The sequence below is a fragment of the Globicephala melas genome, chromosome 2, assembly GCF_963455315.2.
Source record: "Globicephala melas chromosome 2, mGloMel1.2, whole genome shotgun sequence".
NCBI lineage: Eukaryota > Metazoa > Chordata > Mammalia > Artiodactyla > Delphinidae > Globicephala > Globicephala melas.
In genome coordinates this window covers 155,387,631-155,410,140 of record NC_083315.2, presented here as the reverse complement: position 1 = coordinate 155,410,140, position 22,510 = coordinate 155,387,631, and the positions used below count along the sequence as shown (strand labels likewise).

The 22,510-nt window shown below is 35.1% G+C and overlaps 1 protein-coding gene across 1 annotated transcript in view; it reads left to right on the top strand.

Moving 5' to 3' along the window:
* Positions 1 to 22,510, top strand: part of CEP128 (centrosomal protein 128) — a 437,527-nt gene that overhangs the window by 100,764 nt on the left and 314,253 nt on the right. Inside the window, exons 10-12 of the mRNA XM_060293645.1 lie at positions 3,186 to 3,260; positions 4,849 to 4,981; positions 11,206 to 11,357. Of these exons, the coding sequence (XP_060149628.1) occupies positions 3,186 to 3,260; positions 4,849 to 4,981; positions 11,206 to 11,357 (360 nt within the window). The remainder of the gene's footprint in view (positions 1 to 3,185; positions 3,261 to 4,848; positions 4,982 to 11,205; positions 11,358 to 22,510) is intronic.

The following is a 22,510-nucleotide window of genomic DNA, read 5'->3' as shown; positions in this document are numbered from 1 at the left end:
AGTTTTCATTTCAGTTATTGTGCTGTTCATCCCTGTTTGATTGTTCTTTAATTCTTCTAGATCTTTGTTAAACATTTCTTGCATCTTCTTGATCTTTGCCTCCATTCTTTTTCTGAGGTCCTGGATCATCTTCACTATCATTATTCGGAATACTTTTTCTGGAAGGTTGCTTATCTCCACTTCATTTAGTTGTTTTTCTGGGGTTTTATCTTGTTCCTTCATCTGGTACAAAGTACTCTGCCTTTTCATCTTGTCTATCTTTCTGTAAATGTGGTTTTCCTTCCACAGGGTCAGAATTGTAGTTCTTCTTGCTTCTGCTGTCTCCCCTTTGAAAATTAACTTTTCAAGTGTAATGCTGTTTGGGGTCAGTGATATTCATTGAGTACCTTGGAAAGTGTCCCTGAGGTTTTTTGTTAGAGTGCAGTGAAGCCTTTACGTTTTGATGTGGAGTCACTTGGCTTGAGGGCTCTGACACTCTCTGCTACTTGCTCTTGGAAACATACACAGGTAGTTCGCTACCTTGTCTCCTGGCCGCTCTCCTTTTCTAGAGGCGAATTAAACTTGACCATTCTTTGCTGGAGAACATTTAAAGAGGTTGACTTTACTGTAGGGTTGGGAAAGACCTGTTTTTTAAAGGTTGAATATTTTGTATCTATTCATTTTTGTTATAGAAGATAGGAACAGTTACCAGCCTAGTTCCGAAAAATCCTCTATTCTCATTAAATATTAAGTATCTTTGATATGAATTCATGTCTGTGAGGCTATAGAGCGTAGCATTTTAGAGCTAGAAAGTAACTCAGAGGCCAAACAACTCTCTTCAGTTTGCAAATGAGTAGATTAAAGGCCAAGCCCAAGGTAATGAATGATAAAGTGAAATTTTGCTTCTGATATAATGTTCTTTACTCTGTATTGCCTTTTCTATTTACCCTTACCTTCTTTATTTTATTTCACCAACCTATGTAAGGTTGCATGATGCGTCCATGCTATCTTTACGGTGGTAAGCAAGGTACATCAGGTCATCACGTTTGCTCTTTGGGAGTTGTAGATGCTGATATTACCCAGGAAACATGACCAGTATGGACCCTGGTAGATTTTGAAACCATGTTGACTTCAGTGCGATTTCTTCCCTTTTTATTTATTTATAGAAACAAGAGACCAGGTCAGATAATAGTTTGTGTGGATTCTCTGCTTCCACATGTACTTTATAGTTGATTTACAGTTGGCCCTTGAACAATGGGGGCTTAGGTGCCCTGACCCTCTGTGCAGTCAAAAATCCAAGTATAACATGTAGTCAGCTCTCCGTATTTGCAGTTTCTCTCTAGCCATGGTTTCACATATGTGAATTCAATCCTATAGTACTGTAGTATTTACGAGTGAAAAAAAATCCGTGTATAAGTGGACTTGTGCAGTTCAAACCCATGTTGTTCAAGGGTCAACTGTACTTTTAAAAATATGTGATAGTTATTTTATGAGCTGCTGCACACTTTTAAAAAACTTACATAACTGGATGAAAAAATTATTTTGAAATAATAATAGATTCATAGGTGTTGCAAAACAAAATGTACCATGGGCCAGTTATTCTCAGTGATAACATTTTCTATAATTGCCATCCAACATCAAAACCTGGAAATTGACACTTGCAATGCACAGAGCTTATGCAGATTTCACCAGCTTTATGTGTATACTCATTTGTGTGTTAAGTGTGTGTTTGTGTACTTCTGTGCAGTTTTATCTCATGAGTCTCAATCTTATTGCCGCGATAGTCAAAATACAGAACTGTTCCATCACCACAGTGTTCCCTCATGCTACTCCTTAATAGTCACACCTTCCACATGTACAATTTCTGAAAGACTAATGTATAGATAGTAGTTTGTTCAAATGAAATGATAATTTAGGATAACTGTTACAAATCTAAGCACTTAATAACATCTTAATATAAATTTGTGATTTCACAAAACAACCTTACCTTACAAAGTGCAAACATGTCCAGCATATGTAAGCTGTGGATTTTTAACAAAAGTGTCCCATCTGTAGGGGAGGAAAAATAATTTTCCCTTTACCCTTCTAGGTTCTTTGGCTGGTATAATAATTAAATTGACATAAAACAGATTAACAGGAGAAAAACAAGTTTAATTTTGTATGTATGGGAGCCCCATAAAAATATGAGACTCAAAGACAGCCAGGCAGTTGAGGCTTATCTACCATCCTGAACTAAGGCAAGGAATAGGGGCTTGGGGCTTCAAAGGGGAGGAACACAGTTCACAGGAAGATGAGAAGAGTATATGTATGGTAAACAAATGTTTGTCCTGCCGTGAAGAGGTCTTTCAGATATAGAAAGTTATCTTTGGTAACAGCTCTCTTTCTGGTACCGACCTCCTTTTTAAGTTTTTAAATGCAATTTAGGGGAAGGTAAAAAGCTTTTCCTGAATCTATTGGGTTTTGATTGCCATCAGCTCAGAATAATACTTGTGCCAAGAGGCATATTTTGGAGTGGCATATTCTTCTCCCCTTCACATCCTGTTATATTTTTCAGCTTGAGGTAAGCGAAGCACGTTGACTTTGTAGGGTATTTAGTCACCTAACTGGCACATTTTCTGTGGATGCTTATCTAATGGCAATATTATTAGGGAAATTTAAAATATCTTATTCTGATTAAAATTTTTAGAAATGTTAGGAATATTGGAAATATTAGGAATATAAGAATATTAAGAATATAAAAAATAACCAATTGGATGAAATACACTTTGAGTCATTGGGTCCCTGAAATTTTTATTCTAATTTTGTTCGTATGATACTACATGTAGTAATTTAAAGAAAAAACTGCTTCAGAATTTACATTAAAATGATTTAGAACTGAAGGGATCTCAGATTATCTAATATAAAATCCTTAATTTAGAGGTGACAGGAGGCCTAAGGAAAAGAGATTTAAATGGGGGTCATAATTGAGATGGAACTGACTAGAGCCAAGACCTCCTGCAGTCTGGTCTGGTTCACTTTTTGTTATTTAATTACCATTATTTTAATGGGAGCATTGATATATGTTTATAGCAAGATATTTTTCCTTTTATGTTAGCTGTAAAAATCTGAAAACTTTTTCACTTTTCTCCTCTTAAACTGAGCCTGTAATAGTTTAGTTATTTTCTGCCCCATTGGACATTTTTCCTTATTCTTTGTTGAAACTCTAGCTTGAACAGGAATTGGAGCTATCTCGAAGGTTATTGAATCAGTCAGAAGGCAGCAGAGAAGCACTTTTGCATCAGGTAAGTCTATGCAAGCTATGATAATCTGCTTTAAATTAAATCAGGATTGAGTCTCTTTCCCTATTAAATGTCTTTGTGAAAGGGAAAAAAACCTTAGATCTAGAAGTATTTTTCCTTAAGGAATGTATATTAACACACATAAGCAAAAGATGAAATCCTTTCAGGAAGATTCAGAGAAAGCCAATGTAAAACACCAGCCCAGGTTCCCACTGTGACAGCATATCTTGCTGATTGCTTTTCCAGTTTAGGAATCATCTCTCTTAGCATAACCAGTGTAAAAGTGAGACTGGATGTGTAAGATAAAATTTTCCCAGGAGCTTAATTTTATTCAAGGAGGCGTAGAGAGTGAAGGCGGAAGTAAAATACATAAAACAAACCTTGCATGTTCAAGTTACTTTGAATGCATCACTGTCTTATATTCGCATTTTCAAGCTGCTACCTGCCCTGCTTCCTTTTAACCAGAGATAAGGCTTAATTTTAAAGCATAACATTTTGCAGCCCATTAGCCAATAATAGGAGTTTGGTGCTTCTGATATCTAAAGTTCAGTAACTTGAAATAGCCATTTTATACACATTGGGTAAAGGCATGTGGGTTTCTAACTACCTTCCTGCCTGTGTTTAATATAAATTGCAATTGTAACTTCCTCTGTTTTGAGGTGTGGCTTACATAACTCACTACATAATATGCTAGGCAGGCAAAGTTGTCAGACATCTTAGACGTTCAGAAGGAGTATTACGTTTTGACAGTTAATCCTGAAGCATCTGAAACACCGTAGCTCCTGTTTTACAAAATGTTTAAAAATGTGTAATGGCTTTGTTTTGCAGCCAGTGGTCCAATGGAATTAATGTTGGCAGAGTTTAGAGTTTCTTTTTTGGAAGTTTATATTTGTATTCATTTCCTTCTGATTTTTTTTTTTGAACTCTGCCTTGTAATTTCTAATCTTATCTTTTGAAATAAGAGATTTATGTGTTAAAGTTGTCATTGTGACTTTACCTGAGTCTCTGCCACTGCTGACTTGTTTAAAGGTCATTGTGGACATGCTTGCTAGTCTCCAGATATACAAAGAAGAATAAAATGGTACCTTACCTCAAGGAGTTTATAGTTTATTCAACAGCTTTTATTGCTTATTTATTTTGAGCAGTACTTTGATATCACAGTGTGCTAAACTGTGATCATTTCATTTGACTTTACCAACCAATAGACTATGTTCACATGGAAGAGAATAAGTGAAAAATATAAAAATGTATAGTACTTAATTGGAGGTAGTTTGGGTTAATAACACTAGAGTGGACTGAGGTGAAAATAGGGATTTTAAAAAAGTGTGGTCAAATTCTTTGTCACAGTAGACACAGAGAAGGGGAAAGAACATTCATTGTTTGTGGAAGGAATGGGAGGAATAAAGAAATGGAGCAAGAGACTGTTCCACTGTGCTTGGCATAACAAGGAGATTAACTTGGCTTCAACTTGTGCTTACAGTAGCCCATTGGAAGTAAATTTTTTTTCCCTAGAAAAATAATTTGTAAGTTCAGTTATTCTTTTCCTGCTTTTAAAACTGATAAAATTTCATTTTTGACTATGTGTATTTAGGTAGAAGAACTCCGTACACAACTCATGAAAGCAGAAGGTGATCAAAAAGGCTTAGTACATCAAGTATCTCAGATTTCCAAGCAACAGTCAAACTATCAGGACGAACAAGAAGTTGACTGGAGGTTTAGAAGAGGTATCATTCTGATTTGTAAATGTCTGGGGCTTTTTTGATCTTTCTTAAATATTTCCCATTTTCAGAATCGCTTTCCTTATGTTATATATTCTTTTCATCCTGTTTCTTGATCTACTACAAGGTTTTCCAAGTTAATCATAATTTAGCATCCAGTTTTTTTAAAACAGACTTAATTTTTTAATTTTATGTTTATAGCACTATTGAGCAGAAGGTACAGAGATTTCCCATGTACCCCTGCTCCCACATGTCACAGCTTCCCCCACCAACACCCCTCTCCACAGTGGTACACTTGTTATAACTGATGAACCCTACATTGACACATCATTGTCATCCGAAGTCTGTATTTTACATTAGGGTTCACTCTTGTTGTGTGCTCTACAGGATTGGACAAACATAATGACATGTATCCACCATTATAGTATCATAGAGTAGTTTCACTGTCTTAAAAATCCTCTGTTTTTCATTATTCATCCCTCTCTCCCCTAACTTCTGGCAAGTACTGATCTTTTTATTGTTTCCATAGTTTTGCCTTTCCCAGAACCTAGTATGGTTGGAATCATACAGTGTGTAGCCTTTTCAGATTGGCTTCTTTTACTTAGTAATATGCCTCTAAGTTTCCTCCATGTCTTTTCATGGCTTGGTAGCTCTTTAAAAAAAATTTTTTTTAAAGCGCTGCATAATATTTCATTGTTGGATGTACCACTGTTTATTTATCCGTTCACATACAGAAGTCCATCTTGGTTGCTTCCAAGTTTTGGTGATTATGAATACAACTGCTGTAAACTAAATGTCTGCATCCAGATTTTTGTGTGGATGTAAGTTTTCATCTCTTTTGGATAAATACCAAAGAGTGTGATTGCTCGACTATATGGCAAGAGTACGTTTAGTTTTGTAAGAATCTTCCAAACTGTCTTCCAGAATGGCTATATCATTTTTCCCTCTACCAGCAGTGAATGAGATTTCCCGTTGTTCTGTATCCTTGTCAACATTTGAAGTTGTCAGTGTTCTGGATTTTGGCCATTCAGATAGGTTTGTAGTGGCATATCATTGTTGTTTTAATTTGCATTTCCCTGATAACATGTGGTGTGGAGCACTATTCATATGCTTATTTGCCATATGTGTATTTTTTTTGGTGAGATATTCATTAAAGTCTTTGGCCCATTTCTTAGTATGGTTTTCTTATTGTTTTATTCTTATTTGTTTCTTGTTTGTTTTCTTATTGTTAATTTTAAGAGTCCTTTGTATATTTTGGATAGCAGTTCTTTATCAGATATGTCTTTGCAAATAATTTCTCATAGTCTGTGGCTTGTCTTTTCATTCTCTTGACAATGTCTTTCACAGAGCTGAAATTTTTAATGAAGTCCAGCTTGTCATTTCTTTCTGTGACTTTGGTGTTGCATCTAAAAAGCCATCACCAAACCCCAAATCATTCTCTTATCTTCTAAGAGTTTTATAATTTTGCATTTTATATTAAATCTGTGATCTATTTTGAATTAATTTTTGTGAAAGGTTTAAGATCTGTGTCTAGATTCATTTTTTTTGCATGCAGGCCTTCAGGTCTAGCACCATTTGTTGAAAAACTATCTTTTCTCCATTGTATTGCCTTTGCTCCTTTGGCAAAGATCAGTTGACTGTCTTTATGTGGGCCTACTTCTGGACTCTCTATTCTGTCCCATGTATCTACCTGACCATTTTTTTTCTTTTTTGCCAGTACCACACTGTTTTGTTGGATAGTGTCAGTCCTCTAATTCTTTTCTTCTCCTTCAATACTGCACTGGCTATTCTGGATTCTTTGCCATTCCATGTAACTTTAGAATCAGGTTGTCAAAATACAAAAAATAACTTGCTGGGATTTTGATTGCGCTTGCATTGCTTCTATTGATGAAGTTGGGAAGAACTGACATTTTGCCAATATTGAATCTTTCTGTCCATGAACATGGACTATCTCTCCATTTATTTTGTTAATCTTTGATTTCTTTCATCAGAGTTTGGTAGTTTTCATCATATATATTTTGTTAGATTTATACCTAAGTATTTAATTTTTTGTGGATGCTAATGTAAATGGTATTGTCTTTAATTTCAAATTTCACTTGTTTTTTGCTGATATTAGCATCCAATTTTAATGTCTTCTCTTCTTGATTTTTAAACCCATTTCTGTTGTCAGACCTGCTTATCTCATGAGTCTTTCTTTTAGAAAGAGACAGCAAGGCAGTAGTGGAATTTTTTTCAGATTCGTACACACACACACACATTTTTTCCCCCAATATATGCATACAATTAAGATTTTATCTTTTTGTTACTTGGAGATTGGTGGCGAAATTTAATCACATTGTAGAAGTGGTTATGAACAATATGACTGGCTTTTTCTTATGTTGATTAGGAAGACTTTGTGTTTGAAAACTGTTAGAATGCTTTTTCAGTGGAGGTATTGATTTAGGCTGTGGAATTTAATTACTCTGAATGTATTTCTTTTTGAAAGTTTGTGTTTAACAGAAATGGTGATACTGAAATTTTATAATGGTTTCTGGTAGACTATTTCAGACTATTTAAATATTAATGCTTCTTACTCAGATGCCTAAATTACTGTAGAAACTCTTGTAAGCATCTGATGTTACAAATTCCCCAGATTCCCTACACATAACTCAATATGTTGCCTAAGTTAGAATTTCCACATTGCCAGAAAATCTTCACTGGATGGCAAATTTTGACATACCTATCCTAATATATTTGCATGCCATTAAGTTCGCTTAAGTTTCATTTGATGTTGTAATTTAATCATATTTTAACATCAAATACTTTAAAATTTATTTTTAACAGTAAAATATAAGGTATTAGATTATTCATCAAAATTTCATAAAGATGCACATAAGAACTCTCATTTTGTTTGGAAAAAGATCCTGTGGTACATTTGTTATATGTTTTGTTGTCTCATAAAATCTGTTATTTTTGGTGTCTTTGAGGACTAGAAGAATCTCTTTTTTTTAACTACTTCCCAGGTTAAAAAAAAAACCCTTAAAGTTCTCTTGTCATTGTGACAGTGGACTTTTTCACCTTCTTTTAACAATTCTAGAGTTTTCATCTTTATAGAATACTTGTATTATTTTAAAAAATTCTACATAAGAAATTACACTCATCACGCTCTGCTTGCTGTTTGTTCCTCTACCCACTGTGAAATGACTTCCACTTTTACTTATAAAATTGACTTTGCTTAGTTTACTAGTGGTCTTCTCTGTCAAATTCAAAGGAATCTTTCCATTACTTGCCTTACTTGACTCCTGTTTGTTTCCTCTTAGAACTATTCCACTGACTTCATTGTTCCTACTCTTTCCTGGTTCTTCTGTCTTAATTGCTTTCAGTCTTTGTATTTGAATCTTTTCCTTTTGTTTACAGTTTGCCTTTTAAATGCCTCTGTTGTCTAGAATCCTATTTATGGTTTTTCTCACTTAGTACCTCTCCCTAGGGGTTGTTATTTAATCTTATGCCTTAGCTATCACCTACAAACGATGATCCCTAAATCTGGCTCATCTCACTCTCCTAACCTTCAGCCCTCCAGATGGAGTTGTTCATTGGGCATCAATATATGCCTTTCCAGAATGCTCAGTCAGCCGATTTACAACTGAATTCATCCTTTCCTCAAAACCTGTTTTTATTTCCTATCTTAATTGATCGTATCATTCTTTATCCAGATAAGCCTAAAATACAAAGAATATCCAAACTTATTCCTTCTCACCTCCATCTAATTAGTCTCTACGTCCTGTCTATTTGTAGATCCTGATATCTCTTGAAGTTGCTTCTTTCTTATTCCCCCTAGCCCATTTTAGGCATGCTTCATCTCATCTCTGTTACCCTCTTAACTTGTCTTACTCTGTTGAATAGCTTGTCTGTGATCTGTCTTCTGTACTGCTACTAAAGAGACCCTTCTAAGACACAAACCTTTCATGTCATTCTCTTGATTAAAACCTCTCATTATAATTTATTGAGTTCTTACAGGGCATTATGCTACCCATTTTACACTGTCTCCTTTAGTTCTTACAACTATTCTATGAGGGGGGAATATTCTTACTTCCATTTTAATGACTTAAAAAAAAGACTAAAGAACAAAGAAATTGAGTGCCTTGCTTAAAGTTAACATTTGTTGGAAGTAGCAGACCAAATCTTTTTTCTACCCAGACTTGAACTCTTAACTGCTATCCTGTACTGACCCATCATTGTTTGTAGCAAGAGTTCCTTAAAATGGAGCATATAACCCACTGGGTGTGGGAGGAGAGTGTTTGTAACACTATATTTTATACTTTATGTTTTAAGTATTTTAATTTTGATAAATGTTTCATTATATATGTATATATGTGTGTATATCTATATATTTATATATATCCACACTCATGTTTTATATCTATATTATGAAACATATCAAAGTATTATGTCATCACACCAAATACATATGTGTTTTATAAATATACATATATGTATGTGTTTATACACATATTCATATGTATTATCTCCATAATTTGTATAATATATTCATACTAATGTTAATTTGTATATGTATGTATACACTAATGTTATATATATCATGAAACATGTCTATGTCTATATGTAGATAGGTACTATAGAGAGATATATGCACACACATATGCATATATAAATTTATAAAATAAAAAATGTATTTATAAGATGAATGAATGTGTATATTTGTCAAATGAATAAATACATTTACACATAAAAAATATGCATATTTTCACGTTGAAGACCTAGCAGGGGTGGGCAGAGTATGGCCCATGGGCCAAATCCAGACCGCCCCCTGTTTTTGTAAAGAAACTTCATTGGACTAAAGCTCCTCCCATTCATTTATGCATTGTCCAGGTCACTTTTGCAATTTAATAACAGAGATAAGTAGTTGTGACAGAGACCATATAGCTGAAATATTTACTATCTGACCCTTTACAGGAAATGTTTGTTAACTCCTGGTCTGTAGGCTAATTTCTAAGCTCCCTGGCAATGCATAACTCCCTGCTGACTCTCCTGTTTCCCTCCCTCATACGTATTAGCTGTGTAGAACTCCTGTGTGTGCAGTTACCTGAATATGAAATCCAATATTGTTCCTCTATGCTTTATGCTGTTTCCTTTCCCTGAAATATCACCCCAACTTCATCTCCTTTGCTTGGTGAAATTTGGTATCTATTTTTTAGAACTACCATAGTAACCAGTTTTTCCTACCTCAGTTTCTCATTAAGATAGAATTAATCATTCTATCCTTTGGACTATTTTTGTGTAATAACCATTTATTATACAGAAATTATACAGATATAGAGAACTGTTTGTCTAGTATCTATAAGTGCTCTTATCATACTATTAAAATACCTATGTATCTTTCATCCAAAATGTGCAATTTTGACATTTTAATATTTCTAAAGTTAGCATGTGTCTTACACATGATCTATAAATTGGATTTGCTAGTGTCTCCTTCCTTCTTTCCTATTCTGGAAAGGAAGCTACTAGAAAAAGAGTAGTTTTAAATTGATAATATATGTTCCAATTTTTGACATCTTAAATTCATGGAAGTACTTTATTTTTATGTTTTCTTTCTATTCTTGGAGTGCAAGCTCATTGAGAAAAGGATTTTTGTGTTATTTATCTTTGAAAAAGATGGTGTTAACAGTGCCCTGTTCATCATATACCAAGTATTTCACGTTGGACTAAAAATAAATACTAAGTCAATTTATATTGTTCAGTGATACAATTGTAGGTAGTCGTCTCCAGAATTAATAGATTAGAGGTCATAACACAATCAAAATTTAGCAGCATCATTTGTTTACGTTGCAAGAAAAGTGTTTTGTTGTGTGAACTTCAGTAACTTCAGTTAGGTGGAGAAGCTTAGTTGAAAATTCTTTCAGTATTTTTGTTTTAGAGTTTGGGGGTAATATAGGAATGTAAGGCAAATTAAAGAAAAAATGCATAGAATTTTCTTGAAATAAATTGTACTAGAAATCAGATAACACTTTAGTATCAAAATGTGATAATATTGGATGACACAGCAATGTGTATATTTTAGAAAACTGTGTGAGACTTGAAACAATAGAATGACAAATTCTGAGAAGTCTGTTGGGTGACAGTGACAATTAATAAGTGGATTGTATTAGGTAGAATATTAAAACATACCATTCGAAAGTACATTATCCTGTGAGTAACGAACAACCATCAAGCTTTACATTTTCTCTTTTAAGGGGTTGAGCGGGAAAAAGAGGATCTGGAGAAGCAGATGTCAGATTGGAGAGTGCAGCTGAACTTCAGTGCAATGGCATCTGAGTTAGAGGAAGTGAAGCGGTGCTTGGAGCGAAAAGACAAGGAGAGAGTACATTTGGCAGCACAAGTAGAGGTGACTTTGCTGTTTTTAAGCTGTATTCAAAGGACATCAGTTCTGTTTCATAGAATTGCTTAATGAAATTTTAATATAAAGATTGTGATGTTTTATGAACTCTAGTTTGGATATAGATAAGGTAATGTTATATAGATGAGCACTTTAATTACATACAAAAATTTCTATGAATTCATTTCTCTTCATTGGGACCTCAAAGTCAGGATACCTATCAAACTTGAAAATATTCTTGTTCCAGTAGCAATTGAGCCCATCCCTCAGACAGAGGGTCCTTTTTTCTTTGAAGGAACAGTTATTTGGGGGGTGAAACTGGCAGAAGGCACAGCAAAAAGTTATTACTGATATTTTTTCTTTGGAAACATAAAGGGTTTCAAATCTCCAGCTGTTTTCCATGAGGTAGAGTTGTGATGCCTCCATCAATTTAGAGTTGTGTAGTAGTCATGAATGATGTGGTAACCATGAGTGAAGTGTAACTAGGCAGCTACCATTTCCAGGTTGCCTTTTATCTAGCACAGATAGCATAAGTATTAGAAAATATTAAAAACCAAAGGAGAGAACTTCATAAAAAGAAAATGGCTTAATTCCTATTTTAATTATGCAAATTAGATCAAACATGGAGGACACGTCTGGAAATAGATATGTATCAGTCTTACTCTGTTCTTATTAGGGAAGTTGTGTTCTAATTGTAATAAGTTGCCACATTTGAAGAATTTCCTGAATAATAATGAAAGGTAGAAAATTGGTGTTAAAAGCATATAACTTTATATAATCCCAAGGAAATATTTAATGTTACTGCAGTCTGAGTTTCTCTTTCATCTTGTCTGTGCATCAATGGAAAATGTATTTTAATTAATTAATCAATTAATTAGTTAGCTTTAAGCTGATAGTTAAGTTTAAACACAGTCTAAAATCTCTACATTTTTTATTCCCCCCCACCATGTTTTATGTTTTTGACGTCAAATTTTACATCTTTTTGTGTATCCTTAACTGTTTATTGTAGTTACAGTTGATTTTCTGACTTGTCTTTTAACCTTCCACTAGCTTTTTAAGTGGTTGATTCACTGCCTTTACTATATATTTTCCTTCACCAGTAAGGTTTTTTCCTTTCATATATTTTCCTACCTTTATAGGGCCTTTCCTTTTTCACCTAAAGAAGTTCCTTTAACATTTCTTGGAAGGCTGGTTTAGTGGTGTTAACCTCTTCTTAGTTTTTGCTTGTCTGGGAAACTCTTTCTCTCTCCTTCAATTCTGAGTAACTTTGCCACATGAGTATCCTTGGTTGTAGGTGTTTTTCCTCTCATCACTTTAAATAAAATATATCATGCCACTCCCTTCTGGCCTGCAATGTTTCTGCTGAGAAATCAGGTGGTAGCTTTATGGGGCTTCCCTTGTATGTGACTTGATTTTTTTTTTTTTTTTTGCTGCCTTTAAAATTCTCTCTTTAACTTTTACTGTTTTAATTATGGTGTGTCTTGGTGTGGATCTCTTTGGGTTCATCGTGTTTGGGATTTTCTTTGTTTCCTGGACCTGGATGTCTGTTTCTTCCGGCAGGTTACATTTTCAGCCGTTATTTCATCAAATACATTTTCTACCCCTTTCTTTCTCCTCTCCTTCTGGCACCTCTATAATGTGAATGTTGCTATGCTTGATGTTATCTTAGAGGTCTCTTAAGCTCTCCTCATTTGTAAACGTTCTCTTTTCTTTTTGCTGTTCTGACTTAGTGATTTCAGCTATTCTGTTTTCCAGGTTGCTTACATATTCTTCTGCATCACCTCATCTGCAGTTGATCACCTCTAGTGTATTTTTCATTTCAGTTATTGTATTCTTCACCTCTGATTCCTTCTTTTTTATATTTTCTAATTCTTTTTTGAAGTTCTAATTGTGTTCTTCCGTTCTTCTCCCAAGTTCAGTGAGCATTTTTATGATCATTGCTTTAAACTCTGTATCAGGTAAATTACTTACCTTGATTTCATTAAAGTTTTGTGTTTTTTTTTCCTGGGGTTTTATTTTGTTCTTTTGTTTGGAACAGAGTCCTCAGTCTTCTCATTTTGCTTGACTTTCTGTGTTTGTCTCCATGAATTAAGAGAAACAGTTACCTCTCCATGCCTTGAAGATGTGTCCTTGTGGAGGAGTGTCTTTATACAGACTATGTATGTCCAGTGGCTTTTATGGAAGGGCTGGTGCTGAAGTGATCCTGAGCTCTCCTGGGGTGTACTGGGGGCTGCTCCCTGGTGGTAGGGGTGCTGGAGCTGGAGCCGTGTGGGCTGGGGCTTCGCCCAAGGCCCATAGAGGGCCGCCACCTTGGCAAGGGAGCTGGAGCCGGAGGGGCTAGAGTTGGAGCCCAGCATGAACCAAGGCTTCTCCAGGGCTGTGCCAGGGATTGCCGCCTTGGTGGGGGACGGAAGAGGGAGGATTATGTGGGCTGGGGGGGTCTGATGAGGCAGTCTTGGCAGGACAGCTAGGGTGTCAGGCACTTGTCACTCTGCTGCCTCTGTTCTGGGGCTTGGAGTAAGTTTGTGTTGCCAGTCTTTAAGAGCAAAGTCTCAGTTTTCTACAGCCCTCCAGCTCTCCTGGCTGTAAGCCCTGCTGGTTTTCACAACCAGTTACGGGGGCTTGTCTTCCAGGTGCCAGTCTGCAGGGCTGTGGTACCCGAAGATGGGACTGAACCCCTTCCTCCTTAGGGAGGACCTCTGAGTTTGTGACGTCTCCTTTCTCTTTTGGGTCACCTGCTGGGGGCTGACCTTCTGGGTTCTGACTAAATTACTTCTCTTCCCCTTTTACCTATCTTGGTGTGGTTTTCTTTCTTTATATCCTTAATTGTGGAAGAGCTACTCTGCTAGTCTTCAGGTCATTCTCAGAGATAGTTGTTCTATAAGTAGTTGTAGTTTTCGTGTGTCCTTGGGAGGAGGTGAGCTGAAGGTCTTCCTACTCCGCCATCTTGATCTTGCCTTCCTCTCTACATGTTTAATAAATTCTTACTAGAAATATTCTCAGAGCAGTTGTAATTGTAGGACTTTTAAAGGTTTTTTATGAGAATTATTTAGCCTTTTATTCTGCTGACAAATGTGGTAAAATATATGATTATTTTGTCAAAGTTAAATATTAAAAAAAAAAAAAACTATGCTAATGATGCCAGAGGTAGAAAAATCTCTTTGCTCGGTTGTTTAAAACCACATGTTGGTCTGTCCTCCCTCCCTCCTTCCTCTTCTCCCTTCCTTCCCATTGTTTCTTTTTATTTACCATTTATGGAATAAATTGAAAAAACCTCAAGCATGTAGACATTTAAAAATTATTTATAATGTAATAATGCTCTCATTGAAAGAGGCTGGCTTTCCCTAAAGTCCTAAATTAATAGTTCTTTTACATTTTCACATGTGTTACCAGAAGAGTTGGAATTCTCTTGGGTTAGTTGGGATAGGTTGTATAGATTTGGATATGAAACACAATTGGAGAGAAAGATTGAACATTTACTCACATATGAAATAGTTAATGACCATCTATTACATGCCAGGCACTGTTCTAGTTACTGGTGACATAGCAGTGAACAAAACCCCCTCAGATTTCCCTGTTCTATGAAGATGATATTCTAAAATTGACATAGAATGTTCTTTGAGTTTGTTGCAAGTATAATTGGAATTCCTTTTGGGGGATGAAATATTTTTTTCCTAATTTCCATTGAAAAGGATATCACAAAAAGACATTGTTCATCCTGGAAGAAATTATCATTTATCAGTTTTCCCTGATTTTTCTTATTTTTATCAGTAAAATAATTAAATTTATATCAGTTGTTTTAGATTTAGTGACACTTCTGATTATGGCTTGTTTATTTTTTATACTTGTGGAGGCCCTTTAAATATCTTTATTCCTAAGCTATTCTCAAAGTGACATCTAGTATAGACTTTGTGAGAGATATATATAGGTCATGGATCACTCAATTTAATCTCTAACAGTGGAAAATTTATTGAAATTTAATTGAAAAACATTTAGCCTCTGCTTTACTTTTGGTGGTACGGAGTATTGCCTTATACATTCCATAAAAAATGGAAATTAATCTCCTTTAGTTGCTTTTTTAGAAATCAAATATAAGTAAGAAAAGATGCATAAATGAGATTATTGATCAGGCCCAAGAACATTTGAATAGTAACCTTTCTTGTGGTTTGTTTGATCATTAATGTCTTTCTCTTTAACCTTGACCTAACACCTCTCCTGCAGAACTTTATACAGTCTTGTAGACTCATTTGTTCTTTATCGTCCGTCCTCATTTCCATCTTTTGTTGTTCTAGTTGTTCAGTGTTTCCTTAGTGTCCTCTTTTTGTGGAAATTCTAAAGCTTTTCCTCCCTGAAGCCTTCTTGGATTGTATCCATTGCAAGTGATAATCCTTCTTTCTGAACCATCCTTTTGCCTATGTCACTGAGGATCTTATGGCACCCATCTCACACTGTCTTAAAGTAATCTGGGTATGTTTCTTTAAAATTTCAAAGCAGGTTGAAATAAAGGAGAAATGGGGCTGCAGAAGAAAGCGGTCCTGTCACCAAGACAAATCTGACCTTGATGTTCCTACCTTGGTAAAGATACCATTTTTCAATGTCTTGTCCTCTGGACAAGACATCTGGAAACTTGAGTTTTCTGTGTCCTAGAATTAATGTGACCCAGGATTAATAGTGACACTTGCAAGAGAACAGTATATAAAAGAGTGCCAGTTCATTGATGTACCCTGTGGGAATCCTACGTGGATATTTATACACTCTTCTCTTGTGCAGGGCACCAGTCTCCCAATTTTCTGTACCTACATTTTAGAAAGCTGAATTAGTAACCAAAAAGTTGTTGGTGAACACAGAATCAGAGAGTAATGATGTCTAAAGGACTGTTTGTTCATGGCTATGGTAAGGCTCCCCCACCCTCTACCTCTCTTTAATAGCATTCTTGTACCCAGAGATCCTGTTTACTTTAGCAGATTCTGTCTTTATTCCTGGAGTATGTTGAACTGATTTCTTCTGTCTTTCTAACAATCTCCTGTGCTTCCACTCTGATGCTTAACCTTCTGTTTACATTTTCTTTTGATATGTTGCTGTGCACAGATTTTGCTCTGGGCCATTTACCAGTATGCATTGATGTTATAATTCAAACTTGTGGCATTCTGGGAGCCACTTATGAATTAAAGACTTAGACCCTTTTCAAATCATAAATGAGTATGGGGTAAGAACCAGGTCTTATCTCAATATCCTTTTACGCAACCCCTGCAAACAATGTCTCACCCATTTTAGGCACTCAGTTAATATTTGTTGACTGAAATAATATATTGTAGAAAAATTTTACGGTTAATTTTCAAAGCTAACACTTGTTGTCCAGTCATTCCTTAAAAGCACATTAATTTCTGGAAGAGTTGTCAGTATTCAAGGGGGGACCTTTGCTCTTTCTCACTAATTGCATTAGTTTTTGTTGATCCAGAATATATATTTTAAGCAGTTGTTCTACACTGGGGAAAAAACAATGAAAATAGCTTGTGAAAAATCCAAATGAAAGCTACATTTGAGTTTTCATAATTTACTTTTCAAATTCTATCTAAGACCTTAAATCTGTATGTGCATAAAAAATACTAAGTGCGGTTTTTCTCTTTTCTAAACTTGAGTTGAACCTCATTAACCTTGATAGGCTATTTGTATTCATAAGAATTCCAAGCATCCTTGATCAATGATTCCTCCTGATTTAATCTCAGCCTCCATGTTCCATCAACTTACTCTTCTTGGGGAAAAAAAAAATTTGACTTTTAAATTCAATGAAGAACTTCAAAGAAAAAGCAAGGTGCTGTACATAATATAGAGTAAGTTTTGAAAGTGATAATTGAGTGACAACTGACATGATTATTCATTAACAGAAACTTGGGACTGTAATGCCAGCATTTCCTTTTAAGAAGAGAGAAGATTGTGGAAAATAAATGATAATCAATAATAACATTTTTATGATTAGTACAGTAGAAACAGAAGGAAGATTGTTCCTTTCATGCATGCTTTTAGGATAAACTGTTTTGATTTTTGCATTTTTTTATATAAAGCTGGCCACTTTCCTATGCAGTAATGCCCACTTCAATACTACTTTTAAACCCTTCTTAGAGACCTGCGGTCTTAGACATCTTAATAACCTTGTCTGTAATTTCCTATTGTACTTCTTTTTTTAAAATCTTAATAATTTCTTCCTTATCCAAGGGCATGTTATAAAATAAGGTATTACCTGAGCAATAAGTAATATTTAATATACAGGTTCGATTATAAAGAAAAATATTGGTAGCAAAACTTTATAGAGAAAGGCTCAAATTGTGGAACCTAGTAGAGATCAAGTCTGCCACTATTATTAACCAAATTAACTCTCACATTAGGACAATTGCTAAGACCGTAGATGCACTGTACTCCAAGTTCTTAAAAAAGATGATTATTGGCACAGATGCTGTACAAGTAAAAACTCTAAAACTAAACAAACCTTTACACTTCCTGAAAGATTTAGCTTAATTCCAAGGTCTTTCATCTATATGGAAAAAATAGGAATTTTAGGAGTTGTGAAGAAAGGCCGTTTTTCTATTTTCTGTAACTGAGTTGCAACGAATATTTCCATAAAGCCAGAAAGTAGAAGTGGAATGAGCATTTTAATTTTGCTTTTAAACTATCACTAATATTTATTATAACTTATCATTTGAATGTGGTGAATAAAGAAATAATTTAGGAATAAAAATGTCCATTTTCAAGTTCTTTGTTTTCTGAAATCATGATGATTTCTGCATCGTTTTTTACTTATAAATTGAATATGTAGGCCTTTGTGATTCTTTGTGTGTATATGATGTGTGTGTGCTTGTTCGTGTGTGTGCATGCATGCTTGAGGTGGTGGTGAGAGAGGGAGAAACTTACATTCCTCACAAAATAATGACGTATCAAAAACATATTAGCTATAGGTTTAATATTTAAAGCAATTATAAAGATAAAATATAGCCTTGGGAATAATGATTAAAGGACTTGCTTTAGAAAAATGGGTGATATGAAACAAATGAGGTAATGTTCTTGCCTCTGTAATTGATGGTTATTCATTTCTTGACTACCACAAATGCCATTAAAAGGGGGATAAGAAGACTTTATAATAATCCAGTTTTAACTGTTCTTGCATTATACCTGTAGTCCTAATCGTTACCTTATCATTAGAGTGATTTTAATTTGATAGCATATCATTTTAAGTGGAAAACTAAATTGTTTTTTAGGTGTTTGTTTTCAGGCAACTTTCTACAAGTGGAAATGAGATTGTACTGAGCCTTAAACCACAAAAAAGTCAGCACGTTCATTATACTCTTGGAAATGTTCAAATAGTATGAATTATCTTTGTAAGAAAATTAAATTATTCATATGCACTGAGAAAACATTCTTTTAGTTTTTAATAAGTATCCATGGCTAACATAAAGGTTAATGTTAGCAAGTTTTTTCAAATCTATTAAATGCATTTAGTCTCTAGTACTTCACTGGGTGAAGTATGTGTTTATATTATGCAATCTTTTATTTTGGGGGAACCTGTAATGACAAAATGTTAGACTGTTTGCTCTTCCTTAAAGAAGATTATAAATTAGGCAAACTTTTGGCAATTCTGATTAAAGAACAGTACCTCCCACTAAGAAAAACTAGAAAAGCTGGGGAAGACATATATTTAAAAAAATCTGTTTGAAGTTATCAGAGAGTTATCTGGGGACAAGGACAAGAGGGATCAAGTATTCTGTTAAGGAGTGGAGTGCAAAAAGTGATGGGCCTGACACTTAGCATCATTTTCCCTTGTAATGGGTTCTGAATCGCAAATTGAGCAGAGTTTACAACAGAGCTTAGGCCCATTGAAGAGGAGGAGCCCGGTGAACATCTTGCAGTTTCAGTTGGGATACCCAAAGGGCTAAACTTCAGGAGTCTGGGTGAACTGAAAATATACTAACAGTCACAAAGACTGTAACATAGCTTTGAATCTGCTTTGATTTTATCTGTCCTTATCCTTACTGCCCATTTACACAAAAGTACAGTTGACTCTTGAATAACATGAGTTTGAATTGCATGGGTCCACATATATGCAGATATTTCTGAAGAGTAAATATTTCAGTACTACATGATCTGTGGTTGGTTGAATCCATGGACGTGGAGGAACCATGGATACCGAGGGCCAACTATAAATTATACTTGAATTAAACCCCTGTGTTGTTCAAGGGTCAACTGTAAATCTTTTGGGGAAGAAGGTATGATCATCCTGAGCCCTGATATTGTTTCTATAATTTGTCGTACAATGTCTAGCCTTTAATCAAAACTTAGCAGGCAGATCGGGAAACAAAACCACACTACTTTTTAGCAAGAGAAAAAAAAGCAAGAGATAGAAACCAGCAGATAGACTATTCAGATATAGGTGTTAACAGAAATCAACTTTAACTGATGGTTATTAATATGTTAAGAAATTACGTTATAAGATATTTAATCCTAGCAGAGAATAAGATATTATGAAAAGAATCACTAGAAATCTGAGTATTGAAATATATAATAACTAAATTAAGAGCTGGATAGGTAGGTAGAGTTTAACGGAAGATTAGATACATTTTTTTTTCTTAATTCTGTAAAGAATTTTATTTTTTTTCTTAATTCTCTAAAGAATTTTATGAGGCCTCCATCCATATATATGCTTAGGATGTATAATATAGTATGTGGTTTGGTTTCTGGTTTTGTGTTCTGTTTTTTCTATTTTCTAATTGGCAATGAGAAAAAAAACTTATGCAGTCATTTCATTCAATAAATTTTGATTAAGGGCCTGTTGGGTCTGGTGCTAGGATCTGGGTGTACACAAATGAAATCAACATTGCCCTCAATAAAGGCACAATCACTGAACTTGCATTTAGCACTGAAGTGTCAATTCACTAGAAAAACCAGACCTCTTCAGTGTGGGTGGGCAGAATCACTGTGAGGCTTAAAATGGAGAACCAGGGGTATGGGCTTGGGGCCTTGAACCTTTGGAAGTGGGCATGAGGCTCCTCCATCCCTACTGCACCAAGATGGCTCCTACCCTCCAAGGACAGAACAATATATATATTATATTGTTTATATATTATTATTATATATTATATATATTATATATATATAAAGGCAAAGAGTCATCAGAAGACAAAACAGCAGAAATATCTTCAAATAGAAATTGGTATTTGGTGATTGAAAATCTGAAACAATGGTTTCATAGTTTTACAGGTTTAGTGATTTCATTATTATGTCACATGCTTCATTTATATTTGTAGCCTTGGGTATGTGCACAGCCTCCATGACCACCAGGGATGATTATTGTTTTAGCTGGACTCTCTTTGATTGTCTATTTCCCTGCTCCTCCCATTCAGCTCTGGCTAGGCTGACTTTGTTGTTATCTCACTTAGCTTTTATCCTCTCCACTAATTGCTAGATGATTTTTTTTTTTTTTGACAGTGCCCTTTGGTATAAATTGCTCCACAATCTGATTCAGTTAAGGTTGGGCCTCTTTGCAAGGCTAGGGTGTTGCCAGTCTTTGGGGCATTCTCTGATCCCAAGAGAGCTCTCCTTAGCTATCCTTTACTTGATTCTCTCTATTAAACTTCTATCTGATCTGTTGTTTCACTTGTTCCTACTAGTGATATGGAAACCACCAGCCTCTTAACTGCTCACACCCAAGATCGCCATTGTTTTTGACATCATCCTTAGAAATGAATTTTCTTATGCTCTGTTACAAATAACAGCAGAGCTGTTGAGCTTTCTGTTCATATGACCTCTCTCCTTCTCAGCAGAACCTCTGCATCACTGCATTGGAGCTGAATTCAGGGACTATAATTTGTTTCCCTCTGGAGTGATCCTCCAGCTCTTCAGGTGTGGTGTTGGGTAGGAATGGTAGTCTCTGATCTTCACAGTTTGCCCCTTCTGTTATGGATCCTTCACTGTATTGAGTGAACTTGGGCAGGGGCAATCTAGATGTACTATGCCTTTTGCCCTACAAGTGGGGGTTGGTTGGGGGAAAGGAGACTTGTCCTTTGGCTGTGCCTTCTTGGGATAGAGCTTCTGCAATTCTGATCTGGGGGCCTGCCCGTCTGTGGGTGAATTTGTAGCCCTAGACTGGGAGCTGGGCATAGGGGAAGCCCTGTCTTCTTGGGCTATACTTGCCTGGAGTGTTGCTTCATTCACACTGAGCTAAGGAAGCGTACCTTGGAATAGATTGTGGCTGAGATGCCACAGCCTCTCATTATTCTTACCAAGATTTAATAGATTTTCTTAAATAAATGTTTCTTTATTTGCTCTATGCCCTTAGGACAATTTCCAAATGTTTTAAATGGTTTTTATTTTTTAAAATAATTTTTACCAGTTAACTGGTTGTTTTGCTGGGAATAGGGTCTGCTAACCTCCTTACATTGCCATTTCAGAAGTCTTCCTCCTTGGGAGAAATAGTGTACCAATTAGGAAAAAAATATCCACTCTGAGTCACAGAGAGACAAATGATGGAAAATATGGAAACATTTATAACAGATAGGTGGGACATAATGAAAAGTTCTGAAGTTCTAATGTATATATAATTGGAATCTTAAAAGCAGAAGAGAGAGGCAGAAGCAATATTTGAAGAGAAAAGACATCAGTTCCCATAATTAAGAAGTCCTAAGAATCCCAAGCAGGACAGATACAATAAAAATCACAACTAGACATGTCATAGTAAAATTAGTAAAACCAAAGAGAAAGAGAAAACCTCAAATGCAGCTAGAGGGGAAAGAAGATGTATTACCATAAATGATCAAAATGGAAACTAGAAGAATAGGAAGATGTCTTCAAAGTACTGAAGTAAAATAATTGCCAATCTAGATCCATACCCAGTGAAAATATTCTTCAGAACTGAAGGTGAAGTAAAGATATTTCTAGACAGCAAGAACTGATGAATTCAGTTTTAGCAGAACTGATACGGTCAAGGTAATTTTTTGAAGAGGAAAGAAGAAAAATGTAGCAGCGAATGAAGACCAATACGTGAGGTAAAAATTTGGGAAAAGTCTAAATGAATATTGACTTGAAACCAGTTGTAATAATATCTTATTTAAATTATTTAGAAAATTAAAATGACATCAATAATACTGCTTAATTTGGGAATTGTACATTAAGTTGAA